Below are 18,422 nucleotides of genomic sequence, written 5' to 3' on the forward strand. Positions count from 1 at the left end.
TGAACGTATTTGTAAGAAAGAAAGGGTTTCTAGAGAGAGCCTATAGTTTCAGAATAGAGCATCTACTTTGTGTGCAGAAATTTCCTTGTTAAATCCATAGCTTTTCCAGGTCGGGCTGGGAGAGAAACTGGGAGAGCAACTGCCTGTCGATATATAAAGTATTTCTAGGCTACATTTGATCCCATTGAAAGGCCTACTAAATTGGCTCTCAAGTCTCAATATTGAATCAAAACAATATTAAAACCAATTAAAAATACCCTGACAACAAAACAGTGATCAACAACAGTAGCCGTGAACAGAGAGGGAGAGAGAATGAGAGAGAGAGAAATCATGTATGGTGCAAATATTGGAAGGGTTTATTTTACTTACATGTAAATGCGTTTCAGATTTGAAATGCAAGAATTAATTTTGTATTGAAATCATTTCTTGTGATGATGTTCCCTATCATCACACTGGCAATAACACTGGCAAAATTCCTACCAGTAGGAAATCATGACAATTTCAACCTGAAAATAGGAAAAAGCCTCTAGAGCAGTGATTTTCAACCTTTTTCATCTCATGGCACACTGACAAGGCACTAAAATTATCAAGGCACACCATTAGTTGTTTTACAAGGCACACCATGCTGCTGGTGGGAGCTCACATTTCCCACTGGCCCTACTAATAAATGATTACCCCCCAAATTCCTGTGGCACACCTGTGGACCATTCACAGCACATCAATGTACTATGGCACACAGGTTGAAAATGGCTGCTGTAGAGGAACGAATGTTCTGCAATAGCAGAGAGTGAGAGCGAGAGAGCATAATTCTTGATATTTCAGATTGTTCTGTGATTTGCATGCAGTTGAGTCAGTCAAGAAGAGTCCTTATCTGCAAGTAGACTATCCAACAAGAAAACAAGAAATTGGTGCATCAGAAAGAACTGTGCAACAGTGAAATGATTCAGACCACAATGAGTTTTGACATACAAAAATATGTGCTGCAACGCATTGCTGGTAGCATAATCCTGTGTCCGTTTATGTATATTGAGTCCCTCAGAAGTGAACATCTTATAATGCTCAACATCGAGTGCAAGATTGCAGTGCCAGTCCTGTTATGAAATGTTCGCATGTTAACATTTCCTCAGATTTATCTAAAACCACATTGTTCTCTTCCACGTGACTTTAAAGATGACTTTATTGTCCAGGAAATTTTTTTTTGTAGATAAAACATTAGAGACAAATCTTGTATGATTTCATACTAATCTACTTCATTTTGGGGAGTTCTTGCAAGAATTATAATGTTGAGTCAGATTTTCACTATGTGGCACTTTGCATTTTATACTACGGAGAAGCTGATACATTTGCATATTATTTTGAAAACAGCATACTGGTAGTTGCTTTTCTCTAGCTTTAAATAGATGTCAAGTTCCTTATTCCCATACTATAAACATAAATATTCTTAAACTGATAAATTATTGTACTGTGAATAGCTAGGATAAAATAAAATAAAAGCTATTGCAATTGGATTCTAAATCCATAGGAGGTAAGGATACAATTTAATACTTTACAATAATCCTAACAAATGTTAGGACAATCAGCAGTCTAAACTGGAAGGGTAGAGAGATAGAACGTTACGGTTAATTTTAGTAGATATTCTTGTAGCGCATAATTCATTGTTAAGATGCAACTATTTGTTTTTACTCTAAAATAATTGAGTATAAATTATAATAATTATGTTAGCAGTTTTTTGTCTAAACAATGTACAGTATTTCTCGAACCAGCCCTCCTGTTTATATAGGGAAGTACAATTCTCTTTACTGTTGTAATAGCTTCAGAGGCCTTAATTTCTTTTCAAGAAATCAGCAGGGTCCGTTTCAACAGGGTCAGTTGAAACCTTTTCCAACAGGGTCAGTTCCCGTTTCAGGTAAACATGCAGACTCTGTAGAGTACAGGGATACTTAACTTACGTACTGTGAATGTCAGGAAAAAATTTCTTGCGTAGAACAGTCAAAACAGCATTATTCCAATCAGTTAACCTGTTAATTATTTCAGTCGAGAGACCTTCTAGTGCCCGATGATAAACAGCAAGCATGTTTAGTTAAGGCCAAGACATTTTCACTGCAAATTTCAGTACATGTCGAAACACTTTTGCATACTGCAGTGAGTTGTGTTCATACTGCTGGAGGCGGGGCCAGGACCCAGCGGTTATGCTGGCCCCTGGCCCCGCCTCCCTCTCACCACCTGCCCACCACAGGCCCACCTGCTGCCCGTCCTCCCCCACCCCGGAACATCTCCTCCCTGCTGGATCCTAGCCCCACTCCTGGGTGACACAGGGCAGCTTCAGGCTGCTTCTTGGAATCTGCACCACTTCTTTAGGTTTAGACCCATTGGGGCCACTGTGACTCTCCCTGGGTTAAGGGGAACTTTTTCCACTTGCCCTGAGCCGAGCCTCAGCCAACTCCAAATTTGTGCTGGATACAGCACAGGCCCGCTGGCCTGCCTGTTCTAGTGCAAGTTAGGATTTCATTGTTAGTCTCTTATTTGTTGGGAGAGTTAGAACAGACAAAAGAAAATATTTCTTTACTCAGCGTGTGGTCAGTCTGTGGAACTCCCTGCCACAGGATGTGGTGATGGCGACTGGCCTGGATGCCTTTAAAAGGGGATTGGACAAGTTTCTGGAGGAAAAATCCATTACGGGGTACAAGCCATGATGTGTATGCGCAACCTCCTGATTTTAGAAATGGGCTATGTCAGAATGCCAATGCAAGGGAGGGCACCAGGATGAGGTCTCTTGTTATCTGGTGTGCTCCCTGGGGCATTTGGTGGGCTGCTGTGAGATGCAGGAAGCTGGACTAGATGGGCCTATGGCCTGATCCAGTGGGGCTGTTCTTATGTTCTTATGTTATCCAAATTCATTAGATGAAATCCTGATCTTACTGAATGTAACTGGCTACCCTAAGAGCCTGACCAGTGGCCTAGCAGTAGCCGATATACATGTTTGGCATTACAGTTTATGCTGTTTTTCAGTAGTCCTTGTATTTTATGTTAGTTCTATTTCAAATTTGTTGCTAAAAATTTAAGTCCTCACGGAGGCTACTAATACAGAGATCTCAACAACTCCAGGAAATTTGGCAGTCTTATTTTCTCCTGCTGAGAACAGGCCTGTACAATGTTCTGTTTATGAAGCTAGTGACTGCTGATATATTCATTCCACCAGTGGGAATTCCCTCGCTAATATAACAGTGTCTCAGTTGAGATTTCTCAGGCAAGCTGCTGACATTCTCCTTGTTCCCTACTGCTACTTGCCATCTTTCCCTTTTATGCTCAAATTCCTTGCTGCACTTTTTGGCTCAGAAAACCATGATATGCAAAAATTGTCATGATATGCAAAAATGGGAACAACTGTAGTTGCCCTGAATCAGGAGGTGCAGGATATGAAATATAGGCTGCAATCCTAACCACACTTTCCTGAGAGTAAGCCCCGTTGAAAAAAATTGGACTTGCTTCTGAGTAGACCTGGTTAGGATTGTGCCCAAAGTTTTACAGAAGGGAATCTGAGCATGTAAATGATGGAGGGAACATGCAAGCTTGGAGCATGTTCTCACTAGTCATACAAGTTATGGTTTGGCTTTGAATCCTAAACTGAGTCAACATCGGTAAAATTTTGTAAACTGCAAACTATGGCTAGTCTATGGGTAGAGCCAGAAGGGCTTCTTTTATTTATTCTCTTTCCTTTCTGCGAGAGAAAGTAAATATAATTCTAGTATCAACCCCCCCCCCAGTGTGAGAGAAGTAGTGTGCCACTTCTCTTCGCACCTGAAGTAGTGTGCCAAATGCTGCCTCCCTTTCCTAGTGATGTGCTAAATTCTTCTTATCCTGCTCCCTAGATATAAAAAGGAAGAGGTGGATGACGTGGAAGAAGTCAGCTCCACACTTTCTCTTCTGCTTTGGTTCCTCTTCCTTTCCCAATCCAGGGAGTGGAAGGAGAAAGAGAAGCAGTGGAATTGAGTAGGCAGATGGAGGTGGAAGCCCTGCCAGGCTGCTGTCTCAGTTGGCTTCAATTGGCCTGGATGCTTACAAGTTCAGTCATGCACCAAAAATCGTGGAAATCATAAGCTCAAGTGCCCACCCTAACTTCTGCAGTAAAGACATTCTGCAGTGTTGCATATTGTGCTGCCTTAAGGTGAAACTACGTACATGGTTGGTTGTCAGAATTAAAGTGTGGAGTTTAAAACCATGTAGCAGTGATATTGCATTGGCTTGAGTTTCAGTGTTGCCCCAATATGCAGATGAACAAGCTTGGAGCAGAAAGTCCACGGGAAAGTGTGGATGTGTGAAAGCTGGTTATAAGTTGCAAGCAGGCACAATGTGCAACACTTTGGCCTTGTGTGCAAACATGCACTGCAGCAGGCAAATGCAGGATTCAACACATCAAATGCCACAACATGTTACATGAAAACTGGCACCTCAACATACTGCTTGCATTCTCGGGCACGCAACACATAAACAGGGCATGCAACATGCTAAAAATGCTACAGCAAGCACATGCTGTAATGTGCCACTCGCAAATCAGCTTCATCACACGAGTGCTGCACACCACATACAAATGAGCACTGCAACACTAGACATGCCAGTCATTCTCATGGTCCATTTTATTGATGTTGTGGTTATAATAAACAATTGTTTTTCTGGTTAGGTTTTTAAAAAAATCTTTAATAAATGAATGAATGAATGTTTATATTGGTATTTGTAGGCTACAATTCTATGGAAGCATTACACCTTTCAACAAATTATATATGTAGAAATCCTCACCACAGTCAATGAATATCGAAACTCACCAGATGTGTTACAGCATCTTACGTGCAGATGTACTGACTATAGTACTGACTATGTATACAAACACTGCAACATACTGTGTACAAATGGTGTGGCAGCACGTTGGCTGCAAGTTGCATGAAAGTAACATACTACATGCAAACACACACCCTATCATGTGTTGTATGAAAGCACTTAGTGTACCTAAAGAGGTGGCGCAGATCTGAGCGGCCCCGTGTAAGGCTGGGCTACTCGGGAAGGGGTTAGAATATTGCCTATGTGCCAGATCCTGGTTCCGACCCCATCCTGGTCCCAGTTCTCCCACAGGCGCACCCTCCTCCATCTTGGAATGCCCCCCAGTCCACCCTCCCCCCACTCTCCCTGATCCCCTGCACCGGCCGAGGCAGGCTGGTGCAAACTTACTGGGCACTGGTTCTCCAGAGGCTGGCACACGTCTATGTGTTGGCCTACCTTCTTCTGCAGTAGCGCAGAAGTGCCTTCTGCCACTTTTGTGATACCCTTGTGCTGGCCTAGGGCACCAATTGGATTGCGCCCTAATTCTTTATAATAATACAATGCTGAAGCCACTCACCTGAACTGTTCAGACATTCCTTTGCCTGTACAATCCTATTGTATAAATATATTACAGGCCAACGTTTGTCACTGGGGAGACAGCAAAAATTTTGTAAATAATGTTCCAGACATAGATCCATGTTTTTCTTGCAATGTTCTTAACTACCTGACGGGATGCTTTTAATTGTGCCACAGTAGTTAGTGTGGTTCATATCAGTGTGCTGGTTCATATCAGTGTGGTTCATATCGGGGAGAAGGAGCATGTGCCTGAGCAGTTGGAAGATTTCGTGTTGGGTGATTATGGAAGGCTGACGGAAACTTGGAGCATTCATTGATAGTGTACTTGTGAAAGACAGCATGTCCTGTGTCACACAGCTGTGTCTCATTTGTGGCTGATTTAGAATGCTGCTGATAGTTACTGCTGCTTTTTGCTACAGTATTGACATGACCAGCCAAAACAGCATTTGAATGAGACGCACTTTGTTTGTGGTTCCTTGATGCCTGCAGCTCATAGTGTCCTGGGAAATGTGGAAAACAGACAGTGCCTCCTCTGTAATTTCTTGGTGATTTTATATGATCCTCCACACCAGACTTTGCATCACTGGCTGATTACAACAGAGAGAAGAACAAACAACTGATAATTTTCAAAGTGGGGAAGAGAAAGAGTCCTGCTGTATAAATACATTTTATATATAGATCACTGATTCTCAGTTTTATAAGTATTTAACAAGTTACTGAGGAAAGCAGTTTGTCATGATCCAAGATTCAGTAGGGTCTTTGTGAAAATCCTAGAATCCCTAGGAATCTTCGTGGAAATCCTGGTCCCTTCTCTGCTGATATTGTATAGAAGCAGAACTGAGGCTTTAACTTCTTAGCCATAAGAATGCAACTGGCTATTTTCTCATTGTTATTACAGTTATGACCCAATCGTTAGGGCTGTTTACCCTGGCGGAACGAGTGATCTGGTGGCGTAAACAGCTTTGTAGCCATCACAAATGTGACAGCACCAGTGCGTGTAGCCTGGCTACTGCTGCTGAAAGCAGCCAGCTCTGCGTGATGATGGACAGTGGATGCTCAACACTGCTGGGAAGTGTGTACAGGAGGAAGGTGGGAAGGGATGGAACTGGGTGGAGGTGGGCAGAACAGGGAGGCAACAGGGCAGGGAGGAGGGCAGATTGGACTTGGGAAGGGGGCAGGTTCAACAGCAGTGGCACTAGCCAAATCCTAACTCCCTTTCTGGACCTGATCCACTTTCCTGGGTCAATGTGGACTTGTACCAGTGATATAGCTGGCACAGATCCAAGTCGACCCATGGCATTAGTTAGGGCTTAACTCCCCCAAAACGTCCTCGCGAGATGAATTGGACACCATGTTGGCACTGCCACAGTACTGCATGGGGAATTAGGAAGGATTAGGCTGTGAATGTATTAGTTTGTCTTATGTGCGTCATTTACAAATGTAGGGCAGAATAGGGGAGGGGTGGGTGGAATGGGGTGTCCACAGGGCATGGAGGGTGAATCAAGCCCAAGAAAAAATAGGGCAGGTTAATAGCAGCAGTTCCCATTGAATCCTAATTACCTTCCCAAGTCTGACCCTCCCACATGGCTCAAAGCAGACTTGCACCAGCTATTGAACTGACACAGGTCTGAGTTGACCTGTAGTCAGTGATGTCGCTAGAGGGGCACAGCAGATGCGACTGTACCAGGTGGTGCTCACGGGGGGGGGGGGTGACACACTAACTTTACACAGTTAACTGTTGACCATGGTATTTTGTATTAATGGGAAGGCTAGTAAATAATGCAAACTACTGTATTATGGAAATGTGTTTGAAAACCTTAACTAAATCCCTTGATACTGATGCAATGATCTAGCTCTCTGTCTATATATAGATGAGTGTCTCATGGGTCCTGTTGTTTGAAGATTGACATTAATGTTCTGTAGCACACCTTGTTTGCTTCTGCTTGAAAAGCAGATGCTTGAAGCACATTGTAGCCTTGATAATATAGACAGACAAATTTGTAAGGGATGTTGCATATAGAGTCTATGCATATGGGTTGTCTACAATCCTGTCTCATTACAGGAAATTGGACAGCGCGTCCTTCAGATTGTTGTCAGATCTACTGTTCTGAGTGGGTATCTAGCATGTATGCATCCATCAAGATATGAAACTTGGCCATTTTTAAGAGGTTATGAAATTTGGCTGCTGTTTATGTCCAGATTCCCACATTCCAGTAGCCTCAAAATGCCTACACGTTGCTTGGAGGTTTGCATTAGTACTACTAAGAGTAGATGCTGGCCACTAGCTTATTTGCTTTTGCACTACTAGGAAAAAACAAAATGGAAAACCTTTCTGTATTGTTGTAAAGTCAAAGTTCATCCTAAGCCTACTTTCCTGCCTGCTGGTTCTTTATCCTATTCAAAATGCCACTGCCAAAATAAACTTGCTTTCTCATGGCTATGATTTGTGACCTCCTTTCTGATACCCTTAAAAATGGTTTCCCCGTTTTCTGTTTTGTAGGCTGAATTGGAAACCTCTCTAGCTCGCTGACCTTCAGTCTGCTAGTTTCTTATGCTGCTTATTTCTCTCTCTCTCCCCTTGATAATAAGTTTTATTAAGCAACTCAGCGACAATAGGCAAATTTGCTTACGCTGAGAAAGCCAAACAGAAATGAAAAACCAGCGTACGAAGCGAACTTTCCTTTCACAAAAGTAGATTAGATTCATCCCAGCAAGTCTTTCCAAAAGGATGAGGATAAGGAATATCCAGACTTTTGGATAAGGAATGTTTGGGGTGGTGTTCAAAAAAAGTAATAAATGGATGCCATGTAAAATAAACCCTTCTGTTCTGTTGCCAGTTCTCTCAGCCCTTATCATTCTGTCTCATCTCAGCACCGACTGTAGTACCTTTCATAACACTGCTTCCTTCAGTGCTGATTAAATACAGTGCTCTTTGTCCTACATGATTAATAGCTATTTTAACCAATGGGAGCAGTGCATTCTGGGCTGATCAGCTCCCACTTCCCACCTATTAGTTTAGCAGTGTTTCTCAACCAGTGGTACGGGTACCACCAGTGTACTTGAGGTGGTGTTTGGCGGTACTTGCAGGACCCCTACACCCTGCCACCCAGCAGTGAGACCAGGAATATGACACAATGAACAGCAGTAGGAGGCTTGGCTCAGTGGGCAGAGCTCCAAAACATGCTTTTCTGTACTTGAAAAAGCCCTCCTGTCCACCCTGATCCTCTTTGTCACATTGTATCTGGCCTCCCAACCCAGAAGTAACTGGCAATGATGTCATTGCCAGTTGCTTCTGGTAGTACTTTGAATAGGTGGACCATGTGAAGTGGTACAGTTAAGTGCAATCCTTGAGAAACACTGATGTACGCTCAACTTTGCTTAACACATGATTCCCCTGTGTTGAGAAGTATTACGGTAGAACAGGGGTGCCCAAACCCCAGCCCAGGGGCCACTTGCGGCCCTCGAGGACTCCCAATTCAGCCCACAGGGAGCCCGCAGTCTCAAATGAACCTCTGGCCCTCAGGAGACTCACTGGAGCCCATGCTGGCACAGTGCAACTGTTCTCAGCCTGACGGCCAACTGTTCAACCTCTTGTGTGAGCTGTGGGATAGGGCCCCCTCCACTGCTTGTTGTTTCACTTCTGTGATGCAGCAGCAAAGGAAAGGCTGGCCTTGCTTTGTGCAAGGCCTTTTATAGGCAAGACCTTCATTTATTCACACAAGTTCCATCTCTAATATATTCATTCTTCAAATTTGAAATGTAAATTAAATCTTTTTTTTTCCTGGCCCCCAACAGAGAGTCAGAGAGATGATGTAGCCCTCCTGCCAAAATGTTTGGACACTCCTGCCGTACAAGAACCTTTAATATCTCATTGCTTCGCCCTTTTCTGTGGTTTGCATCGAGCAGGGGTGTCAAACATAAGGGCCGGATGCAGCCTGTGGAAGCTTTTCGTCCGGTCCTCGATCTCTCCCAGCACCACCACCAGCTGCTGAGATGTGCTAAGGTGTCACTGCTGAAAGGGCTGCCTGCATAATGATTGGGCTCTCCCATATATTGAAATATGATCAAGATTTGCTTATTTTCTCTTCTGTCGTTTGCAGCTAATGAGTTCCTAAGTGTGAAAAAAAAAATGCTTGTTTTTGGTTTATGACCTGTTTAATGATCTCAGTTCTGGCCCTCAGTAGGCATCATGAATGGTATTTGGCCCACTGTATGAAATGTGTTTGACATCCCTGGTAAAGAGAGTCGCGCACGGTTGCTGTTTAGGTGGTCATGGTAGTGGAAGGGAACACTAGCTCTTGTGACCTAAACTGTAAAGGTATATGTGATGTGATCAGCATCTTGTCCTGTCATTTCAGAGGCCTGAGATGCTACTCTGGTGCCCTCTCCACCACTAGAAAACCAGATGTGGTTGCTTAGCAACCATTAGAAGGCATTCTCCTCAGTCAGTTCACAGTCCTGGCGAAGGCGGTGGTATTATGCAGGAAAAAAACAACAACCAACCACTAGGTTCATATCTGCAACCAGCCCTGGTGTTATGGCAAGCAAATATTTATATGAATGTTTTCAAAGGTCTTCTGCGCCATGGTGAATTTCACTCTTTGAGCCCTTTTTGTAGCACGTTTTTGGCAGAGTTGCTATGCAAAAACATGCTGCAAAAAGAGCTTCCCAGGTCTGATTAAAGAAATAACTCTTCAACTGAGGTGTTTGAAACATGCTTTTCAGTTTATGCGACTTTGCATTTTTACGGCGACATCAGAAAATTACCGAGTGATTCTCTTCTTGGAAATGGAGAAGAGCCAAAAGAACATTTGCAGCACACAGATTTTTAAGGAAGGGAGAGGAAGGAGGGAAGCTTTGCCTTCACCTTTTCTGCCGGACACAATACTTTCCAGTTCCAAGAACTCTAATTATGCTACACAGTTTGGTGATTTCTGAGAAAAACAGAAAAGCTGTCTTGTACTTCTGTGCTGGATGGAACCAATGAAAGGAGAAACTGGAATAAAATGAAAGCAGAGACTCAGCTTGACCTCCTGAGTGGATTTCTTCTACTCATCAATCACTTTAGGCTTCAGTTGCCCATGAATTACAAAATATTCACTGCACTTGAGAGAATACTGTAGGATGAATCCTGAAAATAGCATTATTTTTTTTTAGCTTTTAAATGATTTGGTCGACTTGATGATTGTGAAGTCAAAGATATATGGCAACATTCACTAACGGGCAGCTGAATCCTAAGCTGCTCAAGGCCCAGAGGAGCAGTGGTGCCAAAATGGCTACGCCTACATCCTGTGGGTGCCGTCGGAGGACTCCTCGGGGGAAGGGGATGTTCATCCTTTCCTCCTGAGTAAGGGCACAGGTCCTGCAATGGGTCTCCTCCAGTCTGCAACAGCTATTTTGCCAGCACAGACTGGAGGAGGTCCATGTTCAGCTGAGAAGCCCGACATGGAGCATAGGATCCAGTGTAGGTCTCCCACTGGTCCCAACCCCTTCCTGGTCCCAATCTTCCTCTCCCTTCACCCCATTTTGCCCACTCCATGCCTCCCTCCCACCCCAAAAGCCTAACTTCTGACTTGTACTGCGGGAGTGCTGGCCAGCTGGCCCTGCTGCACTGGTTTAAGAGAAGAGTTCTTTTTGGTTTAAGACAGTGGTTCTCAAACTCTCTGGGAGAGTTTGAGAGCCACTAAGTTCTTGCGTAGACGGGAGGGGGGAGGCAGCAGGGGCAGGGGAAGGCAGTGGTGCGATCCCCAGGATCGCGCCGCTCAGGGGGGCTGCAGGGGCTTGGGAACATATACCCAAGCCCCTGCAGCCTCCCGGGGGTGCGGGGAGCCCAGCGTGACCTGCAGCAGGGCTCCCCGCAGCAGTGAAAGTAGATGCGAAGTGATTGCGCCCCGCCTCTGCTAAAGTGTCATGTAGAAGATTTGCTATCACTAATTTCAGTCCACCCTTGAGATCTCAACCTCTAGGAAATCTGAAATTGCAAAGCTATTCCCATGGATGTTACAAGACCCTGTGGGCCCTGGCCCCTGCTCCCTTAAGGGGTGGGGGCAGCCTGGAGGCAGGGAGGAGGCAGCGGCGCGATCCCCAGGATCGCGCTGCTCAGGGGGGCTGCAGGGGCTCGGGTACACGTACCCAAGCCCCTGCAGCCTCCCGCGGCTGTGGGGAGCCTGGCGCAACCTGCAGCAGGGCTCCCCGCAGCAGTGAAAGTAGATGCAGAGCGATTGCGCCCCACCTCCGCAAAAGCAGAGATTCTGCGGATCGCGCCACTGCCTCCTCCCTGCCTCCAGGCTGCCCCCGCTCCCTAAGGGGGCAGGGGCCAGGGCCCGCAGGCTGGGACGTCGCAACGCCCCAGTTTGAAAAGCCCTGGTTTAAGAGAAGAGTTTATGTGCTTATAGTTTTACTCATATAAAAGTGTGGAAATTGAAAATTAAGGCTCTCACCTTAATTTCCATGCCATGAAAGCAGTAAGCACATTATACAGTCTTCATGTTGTGTTCTTATAACTCAGCCTGCATGTACCCACACTTTACCTGACTCTTTCAGCACCAGTTTCCTTTCTCTGCAGGTGAGGTAAGGTGGGCTGCCTCAGATGAGCACAGGTAGCACACCTAGCTCCCTCTTGCCCCTTTACAGGTTCTTCCTGACTTTGCTGCTATATAGTTTGAAATACCATGGTTTGTGGGGTGGAACTAGGAATCTGGATGAAGCACTGTCTACTTTTACTTGTCCTGGCTTCTTTGTTCCACCTCACTCTGCTGAACTATTTCATAACTGCATGGCAGAGCCAGAAGAAGGAAGCAGATAAGTTGGGGAGGAAGGAAGGTAGTTAATGGTGGCAGTAATCTCTATTCCAAATCAGGAAGAGGGCAACATATTAGGACATGCAATCATACTTGTCACGTGCAGTTTTACGCCACAGGATGACACACATATACGTGCACCAGAAAATATGCTACACAAGCTATAGCATGTCACCTGTAGGTGTATGTGAAGGAATATACAACATGCAAACTGGTACCTTTTCTTCTTAAATATTATGCAAGAAGTGCATGCATGCAAAATGGGGAAACTCTTCTGGGGGTAGGGAGGTTTTAGAACATTGTCTCTCCATGTATCTAACCCCAGTTGTATGCAATCTGCATGCTATTTATAGGAGAAATAAAGCTTTCATTGGCAATCAACTTAGGACCAAATCCTATCCAATATCCCAGAGCCGGTGCAGCTGTTCCAATGGGGTGTGTGCTTCTTCCTGTATTGGGGAGGCAGTCACAGAGGCCTCCTCAAGGTATGGGAACATTTATTCCCTTGCCTTGGGGTTGCATTATGGCTACACCATGCTGGAAAGTTGGATAGGACTGGGCCCTTAGACATTCCTGGCAACATGTAGTTTGGGACATATATTTATTGTGACAGAGTTTTTGTGCTCCTTTTGGGGGCAAGACCTCATTTTTTTTAAAAGATGCCCTCCTGACTCTTATATTTTCTTGATTCTGCTCATTAACTACACTGGTGTCCTTTTAAAACTTCTTTGTATGTTTATGGTGTATATTTTATGTGAAATATGGGCTTTTAATAAGAATTCTGAAGAAATTTAACACTACTGCCAATCCCTTTCAGCTTCCTTTTACGGAATTCCCTCATTTAAAACAAGTTTTCTCTTTTGAAGAATTACTGTCTTAGGTTTTCTTCACAACCTTCCACTTATCTCACTGAGGTCACTGTTTCTGAACTGCCTGACATCACTTCCATCTTTTCGTACAAACAGCAAAAAACTAGGCACTACCCATTATTAGGACAAGGCTCTCCTCAACACCTATAATTAGTTCAGAGGCTGTGTTAATCTTTGCAAAAACAACAAAGCATCTTGCAGAGCCAGGAGTAACAGGTTTTACTGTGGCATAAATTGCCATGGACTGGAGCTTGCCGTCAGCTCTTGGGCACTTCAGTGATTCTCAACCGTTTTCATTAAATGTAGACACTCCATCTCTGGGATGTGAACTTACCCTGTTCACATGTGTACATGTGAGAGTAGTTGAAGCAGCCCATTATTGCAACACTTTCCCTTCCTCTCTGCTCTCTCTCTCTCTCTCTTTCAACTCAAGATCATCCTCAGAGGTTTGATGTTGATAGTATGTTCTGAAGACACAGTGAATAACTGAGTACCAGGTACTGGGGGTAGAGGGAAGGTACCAGGTACTGGGGGTACCAAGTACTGAGGTAGAGGAAAGGCACCAGGTTCTGGGGCAGAAGAAAGGTACCAGGTACTGGAGGTCGTGGGAACATACATGGTACTGGGGGGTAGAGGAAAGGTACCCGGTACTGGCGATAGAGGGAAGGTACCAGTTACTGGGGTAGAGGAAAGGTATCCGGTATTGGTAGAAGAAGGGTACCAGGTACTGGGGGAAGAGGGAAGGTACCAGGTACTGGGGGTACCAGGTATTGGTGTAGAGGAAAGGTATTGCTTATTGGGGTAGAGGGTAGAGGAAAGGTATCAGGTACTGGGGTAGAAGAAAAGTACCAAGTACTGGGGTAGAGGGTTACTTTTCTCATTGGGGCTCCCAACCTAAAAACTGATGTGCCTCACCTGTGAGTTTCCGAGGAGTATTTGGCTGTTGGAAAGTAATAGATAGGAGGAGAGTTTGGGGGGGGGGGGGAGTTGTGCTGCTGATCTATGGGAGGAGGGGTTCACTGTGACAAGCAAGAAGCAGGATGCGGCTGGCCCGGAAGGAGGGCTCTCCGAAGGACTGAGAAGCCCTGCGCTTGACCAGGTGGTGTCTGAAGCTGCTCTGAGCCCCCGGGGTCCAACCCACCCTCCAGCATTCGACGGAGGCGCAGACTTCTGCGCAGCGGCCAGGGAGGGCGCCCGCTCCTGCCGGCCTGCTTTCCCGGCCCAGCGGCCGCTGCCTTCGGCAAGGGCGATTTCCTGGCCTCTTTGGAGCCGGCGCTTCCTTTGACTTGCAGAACAAACGCGCCGCACTCGTTTCGGCGCCCCGCCGCCCCCATCTCCCCGGGGATGTCTCCCGGCTGCGGCCAGGCTGGGGGGCGGCTGCCAAGCAGGCGACTCGGGCTGCGGTCCCCACGCACACTTTCCTGGGAGTCAGCCTCATTGAACTCAGTGGGACTTACTTCTGAGTAGACATGCATAGGATTGCAGCCTATGCACATTTTCCTAGGAATAAGCCCCATCGACTCTAATGGGACTTAGAAGTAGGCATAGGATTGTGCCCCCAGGCTGCAATCCTGTGCACGCTTTCCTGGGAGTAAGCCCCAATGAACTCAGTGGAACTTACTTCTGAGTAGACATGCATGGGCTTGGGATCTAAGGCTGCAATCCTATGCACACTTTCCTGGGCGTCAGCCTCATTGAACTCAGTGGGACTTACTTCTGAGTAGACATGCATAGGATTGCAGCCAATGCACACTTCCCTGGGAGTAAGCCGCACTGAACTCAACGGGACTTACTTCTGAGTAGACATGCATAGGATTGCAGCCTATGCACACTTCCCTGGGAGGAAGCCCCACTGAACTCAGCGGGACTTACTTCTGAGTAGACATGCATAGGATTGCAGCCTATGCACACTTCCCTGGGAGTAAGCCCCACTGAACTCAACGGGACTTACTTCTGAGTAGACATGCATAGGATTGCAGCCTATGCACACCTCCCTGGGAGTAAGCCCCACTGAACTCAACGGGACTTACTTCTGAGCAGACATGCCTAGGCTTGGGCTGTCACTCTCCCCCCAGGTGGGCGAGGGCGCAGCGGGGCTTCCTCCCTCCAGGGCTCCCCAGCCTGCCAGCCCCCCCGAGAGTTCTGCCTTTGGCAGGCGCACCAACCCAGCCCAGGCTGCCTGGCTCGCTGCCTGCCTGGACGCGCCGCGCTTCCTTGGCGGCGCTGTGCAGGAAGGGGCTCCGGGAGCCTGCCCGGGGAAGGGTTCAGGGCGGGTTGAGCGCTCGGGGAGGCTGGTGTGGGCGTGTCGCTCCCTTCCTGCGTCCCTCCCTCTCGCAGCCAGCCTAGGTCAGGCTGCCCGGGCAGAGGCGGTGGAAGCTGCCTGCCTTCATCGGGGTCTGGGGAGGAGAAATCAGCCAGCAGCATGCCTGGGAGCGACACCGCCCTGGCCGTGGACAGGACCTACTCGGACCCAGAGGGGCATCGCCGGCGCTTCAAGACCAGGGTAATGCCCCCCTCCCCCTGACTGCCTGGCCAGGCTTGACGGTGCCCAGCACTGCCTTACTCCAGCCCCACTTGCAACTCTGTGAGCAAGCCAGTGTCAATTGGGGGGGGGCGTTTTTAGTTCTGGACCCCCCTGCCCTTGCCTCCTCTAGTATTGGCAACCTTCAGTCTCGAAAAGTCTGCTGGAGATCGCAGAGGGGTCTCTTCTGGTGATGCCTGCAGAGGTTGGTACCTGTCAGCATCAGCATCCCTAGCTGGGCAGCTCCTCCCTGGGATGTGTCAAAAGGTGTCAAGTTTCAATTTGCTTTTCAGCTGCAACAGCCCCTACTGGGGATCTGGAGTCTGGTCCAGGGATGTGTGGTGGGTGGGGAGGCAGGGGAGGCAGTGAATCCCCACTGGAACCCTTTGAAATGCGCCACCGCTATGGGAAGTGCTCAAGCCCTCACAACCCATGTGCAAGCTTGACAGTGCCCAGGACTCTGGTGGGGAGGCACTGCGTAAGCTGCCGCCCCACCCACCACAACTCCCTGGTCTGGTCCCTGCCAAACGTCCACGCCTCTGTCAGGGTGTTGCTTGGGACTTGCAGGTGAGGTGCCCGCAGCTTCCCTCCAGGGCTTCTCACCTTGCTCTTAAGGCATGACCGGAGACCAGATCATCTTCCGGTGTACTGGGGCCAAGACTCAAAACCACAACACTGACACACGGTGTCTTGACTCAGTTGGAAGTGTGGGGGTTGCGCATGCCTTTCCCTCTTCTGTCAGCATGTAATTTAGCAGGCATCAGAAAATAGGTGGCTAGTACCTCCCCTTGGCCCCACAACTCCCCCTGGGTGTTGCCAAAGACTATAAATTGACAGTGTGTAGCAGTTTGGTATGTTGCAACAGGTGGACAGTGTTTTTTGAAACTGTCTGTGTGTTTTTTTTGCTCTGTGGCTCATAGCAACTTCTGCGTGTGTGATTCATATCCGTGATTCCAGGCCCGGCTTGGGTCAAGGGGAATTGTCACCTGAAGCCACACTCTCTGATTTCGCTGCTGTTAACCTGTTTGTCAGTGAGGAGGAAGAGGGAAGGTGGAGGTGGCAGTCCTTTTTCCAACTTGGAATCACTTCTGTTGCTACCTGCTTTCCTCAGCTTATCTGCTTCCTTGCTTTGCTTCTTCGTTGGAAAAAAGCATGGCGGAAGGGGGTGTAACAAGGAAGCTGGGAGGTGGGTGCTTCTCCCACCTTCCTTGTTCTGCCCCACTGTGACACCCTGTTTCAAACTACAGAGTGGCAGAGCACTCTGGGGAAAGTGGTAAGGTGCTGAATGAGATGGCTTCTGGGTGCTGAACCCTGCCTGTGTCCTCTTGCTGCCTGAGGCAGCCCTCTTCGCCTTATGACTTCGCCAGTCCTGATTAGATTGATATGGGGTAAAGGGTTAAATCTGTAGAGCAATTTGTGTGGGGCAGTTTCGTGTGTTGTAACAGGTGGACACTGTCTTTTGGAACTATGCTTGCGAGTTCTTTCACTCTGCAATAATAATAATAATAATAATAATAATAAATAATAATAATAAACTTTATACCCCACCCTTCTCCCCAAAGGGACCCAGGGCGGCTTACAACATGTTAAAAACAGATAAAAACATAATTTAACAAACAGATAAAAACATATTAAAACACATTAACAGATACCATAATAACAGTAGTCAGATAAAAAGTCAGATAAAAAAGAGCATAAAGCAGCAGATCATAGAGGACTCAGGCCTGTAAAAAATACTAAAAGGTGTAAAAAAAGATGTTAAAAAGGCCATGAACTCAGAACTCATGAACTCTGCAACTTGTGTGTTTGTTGTTTGTATCTGTGATTCCAGGCCTGGTCCGAAAGGGAATGATGCCTTTAGCAGCCCCTCCACAATCACTGCTACCAGCTTGGCCTCCTCTGCTCTAGTCTGGAAACAGAGAGGAGGGGGAAAAATTATGATGGTCATCCACCTGCCTCCTCCATGGGCAAGAGGGAGGAGAGAAGACACTGGTGGCACCCATCTGCTGTTGTCTCCTTCTCCTATTCCATAAGTGAGATGAAAGCAAAAATGTGGCAGTAGAAGTTCTCTGTGTGATCAGGGACCTGGATTGCTGCTGCCTCCACTAAAGTACCTATCTCTCCCTCCCTTAGCTTAAGCCATTTCTGCTCAGTGTTGCGTATATGCAACAGGGATCAAATGTGTACATGTGCAGACTGGGTGAAGATGGATTAACTCTTCCCTTCCACCCTCCTTATTTCTCTGCTTTGGTTTGAAATTGCTTGGAAGAGCAGGACAGAAGAAGGAAACTGGGCGAAGTGGAAGTGAGGCTTCCTTGTCCTACCCTAGTCTTCCACACTGTTTCAAACCATTGAGTGGCAGAGTGAGGAAGAGGAGGTAAAAGTGCAAATTGGGGCTAGGTGAGAGATACTTTTACAGGTCTTTGCTGGGATGATGCAGACCATTTGTACATAAACATACCTACTGCTGCTACAGAATATAGCCAAAGAAACCATACTCAGTGAGTGGTGGTGGGGTGTGTGTATATGTTTAGTGTTAAATCTTAGAAGGAAGTTATTTTGCAATACTTCTGTTGCAATTTGTGTTTAGGGTCTATTTTTAAGTCAGTCAGGGTGCAATTCTAGCCATACTTACCTGGGAGTAAGATCCATTTACTATAATGGAACTTACTTCTGAGTAGACATGCATAGGATTGGGCTGTCAGTGTAATTTTCAAGTATTGCAACTGTGCAAGGGCACAGTTGTACAGATGTAGTTTGCATCCAGTGCTACCCAACTTTCCAGCACCTATGCACCCCGGAGGTAAGGGAACATTCCCTTACCTTGGGGAGGCCTCCTTGCTT

The 18,422-nt window shown here is 46.6% G+C and overlaps 1 protein-coding gene across 5 annotated transcripts in view; it reads left to right on the forward strand.

Moving 5' to 3' along the window:
* The window catches only part of TMCC3 (transmembrane and coiled-coil domain family 3), a 123,461-nt gene that overhangs the window by 66,858 nt on the left and 38,181 nt on the right, over positions 1–18,422 (forward strand). The window contains exon 1 of one of the 5 annotated variants that reach the window (XM_066633310.1): positions 15,418–15,560. The exons of the other annotated variants lie outside the window; for them this stretch is intronic. Coding sequence (XP_066489407.1) covers positions 15,480–15,560 — 81 coding nt within the window. The 5' untranslated portion in view covers positions 15,418–15,479. Of the gene's footprint in view, positions 1–15,417; positions 15,561–18,422 lie in introns of those variants that run through there. 5 annotated transcript variants of the gene reach the window in all.

This window comes from Tiliqua scincoides, chromosome 7 (assembly GCF_035046505.1).
Source record: "Tiliqua scincoides isolate rTilSci1 chromosome 7, rTilSci1.hap2, whole genome shotgun sequence".
NCBI classification, from domain to species: Eukaryota; Metazoa; Chordata; class Lepidosauria; order Squamata; family Scincidae; genus Tiliqua; species Tiliqua scincoides.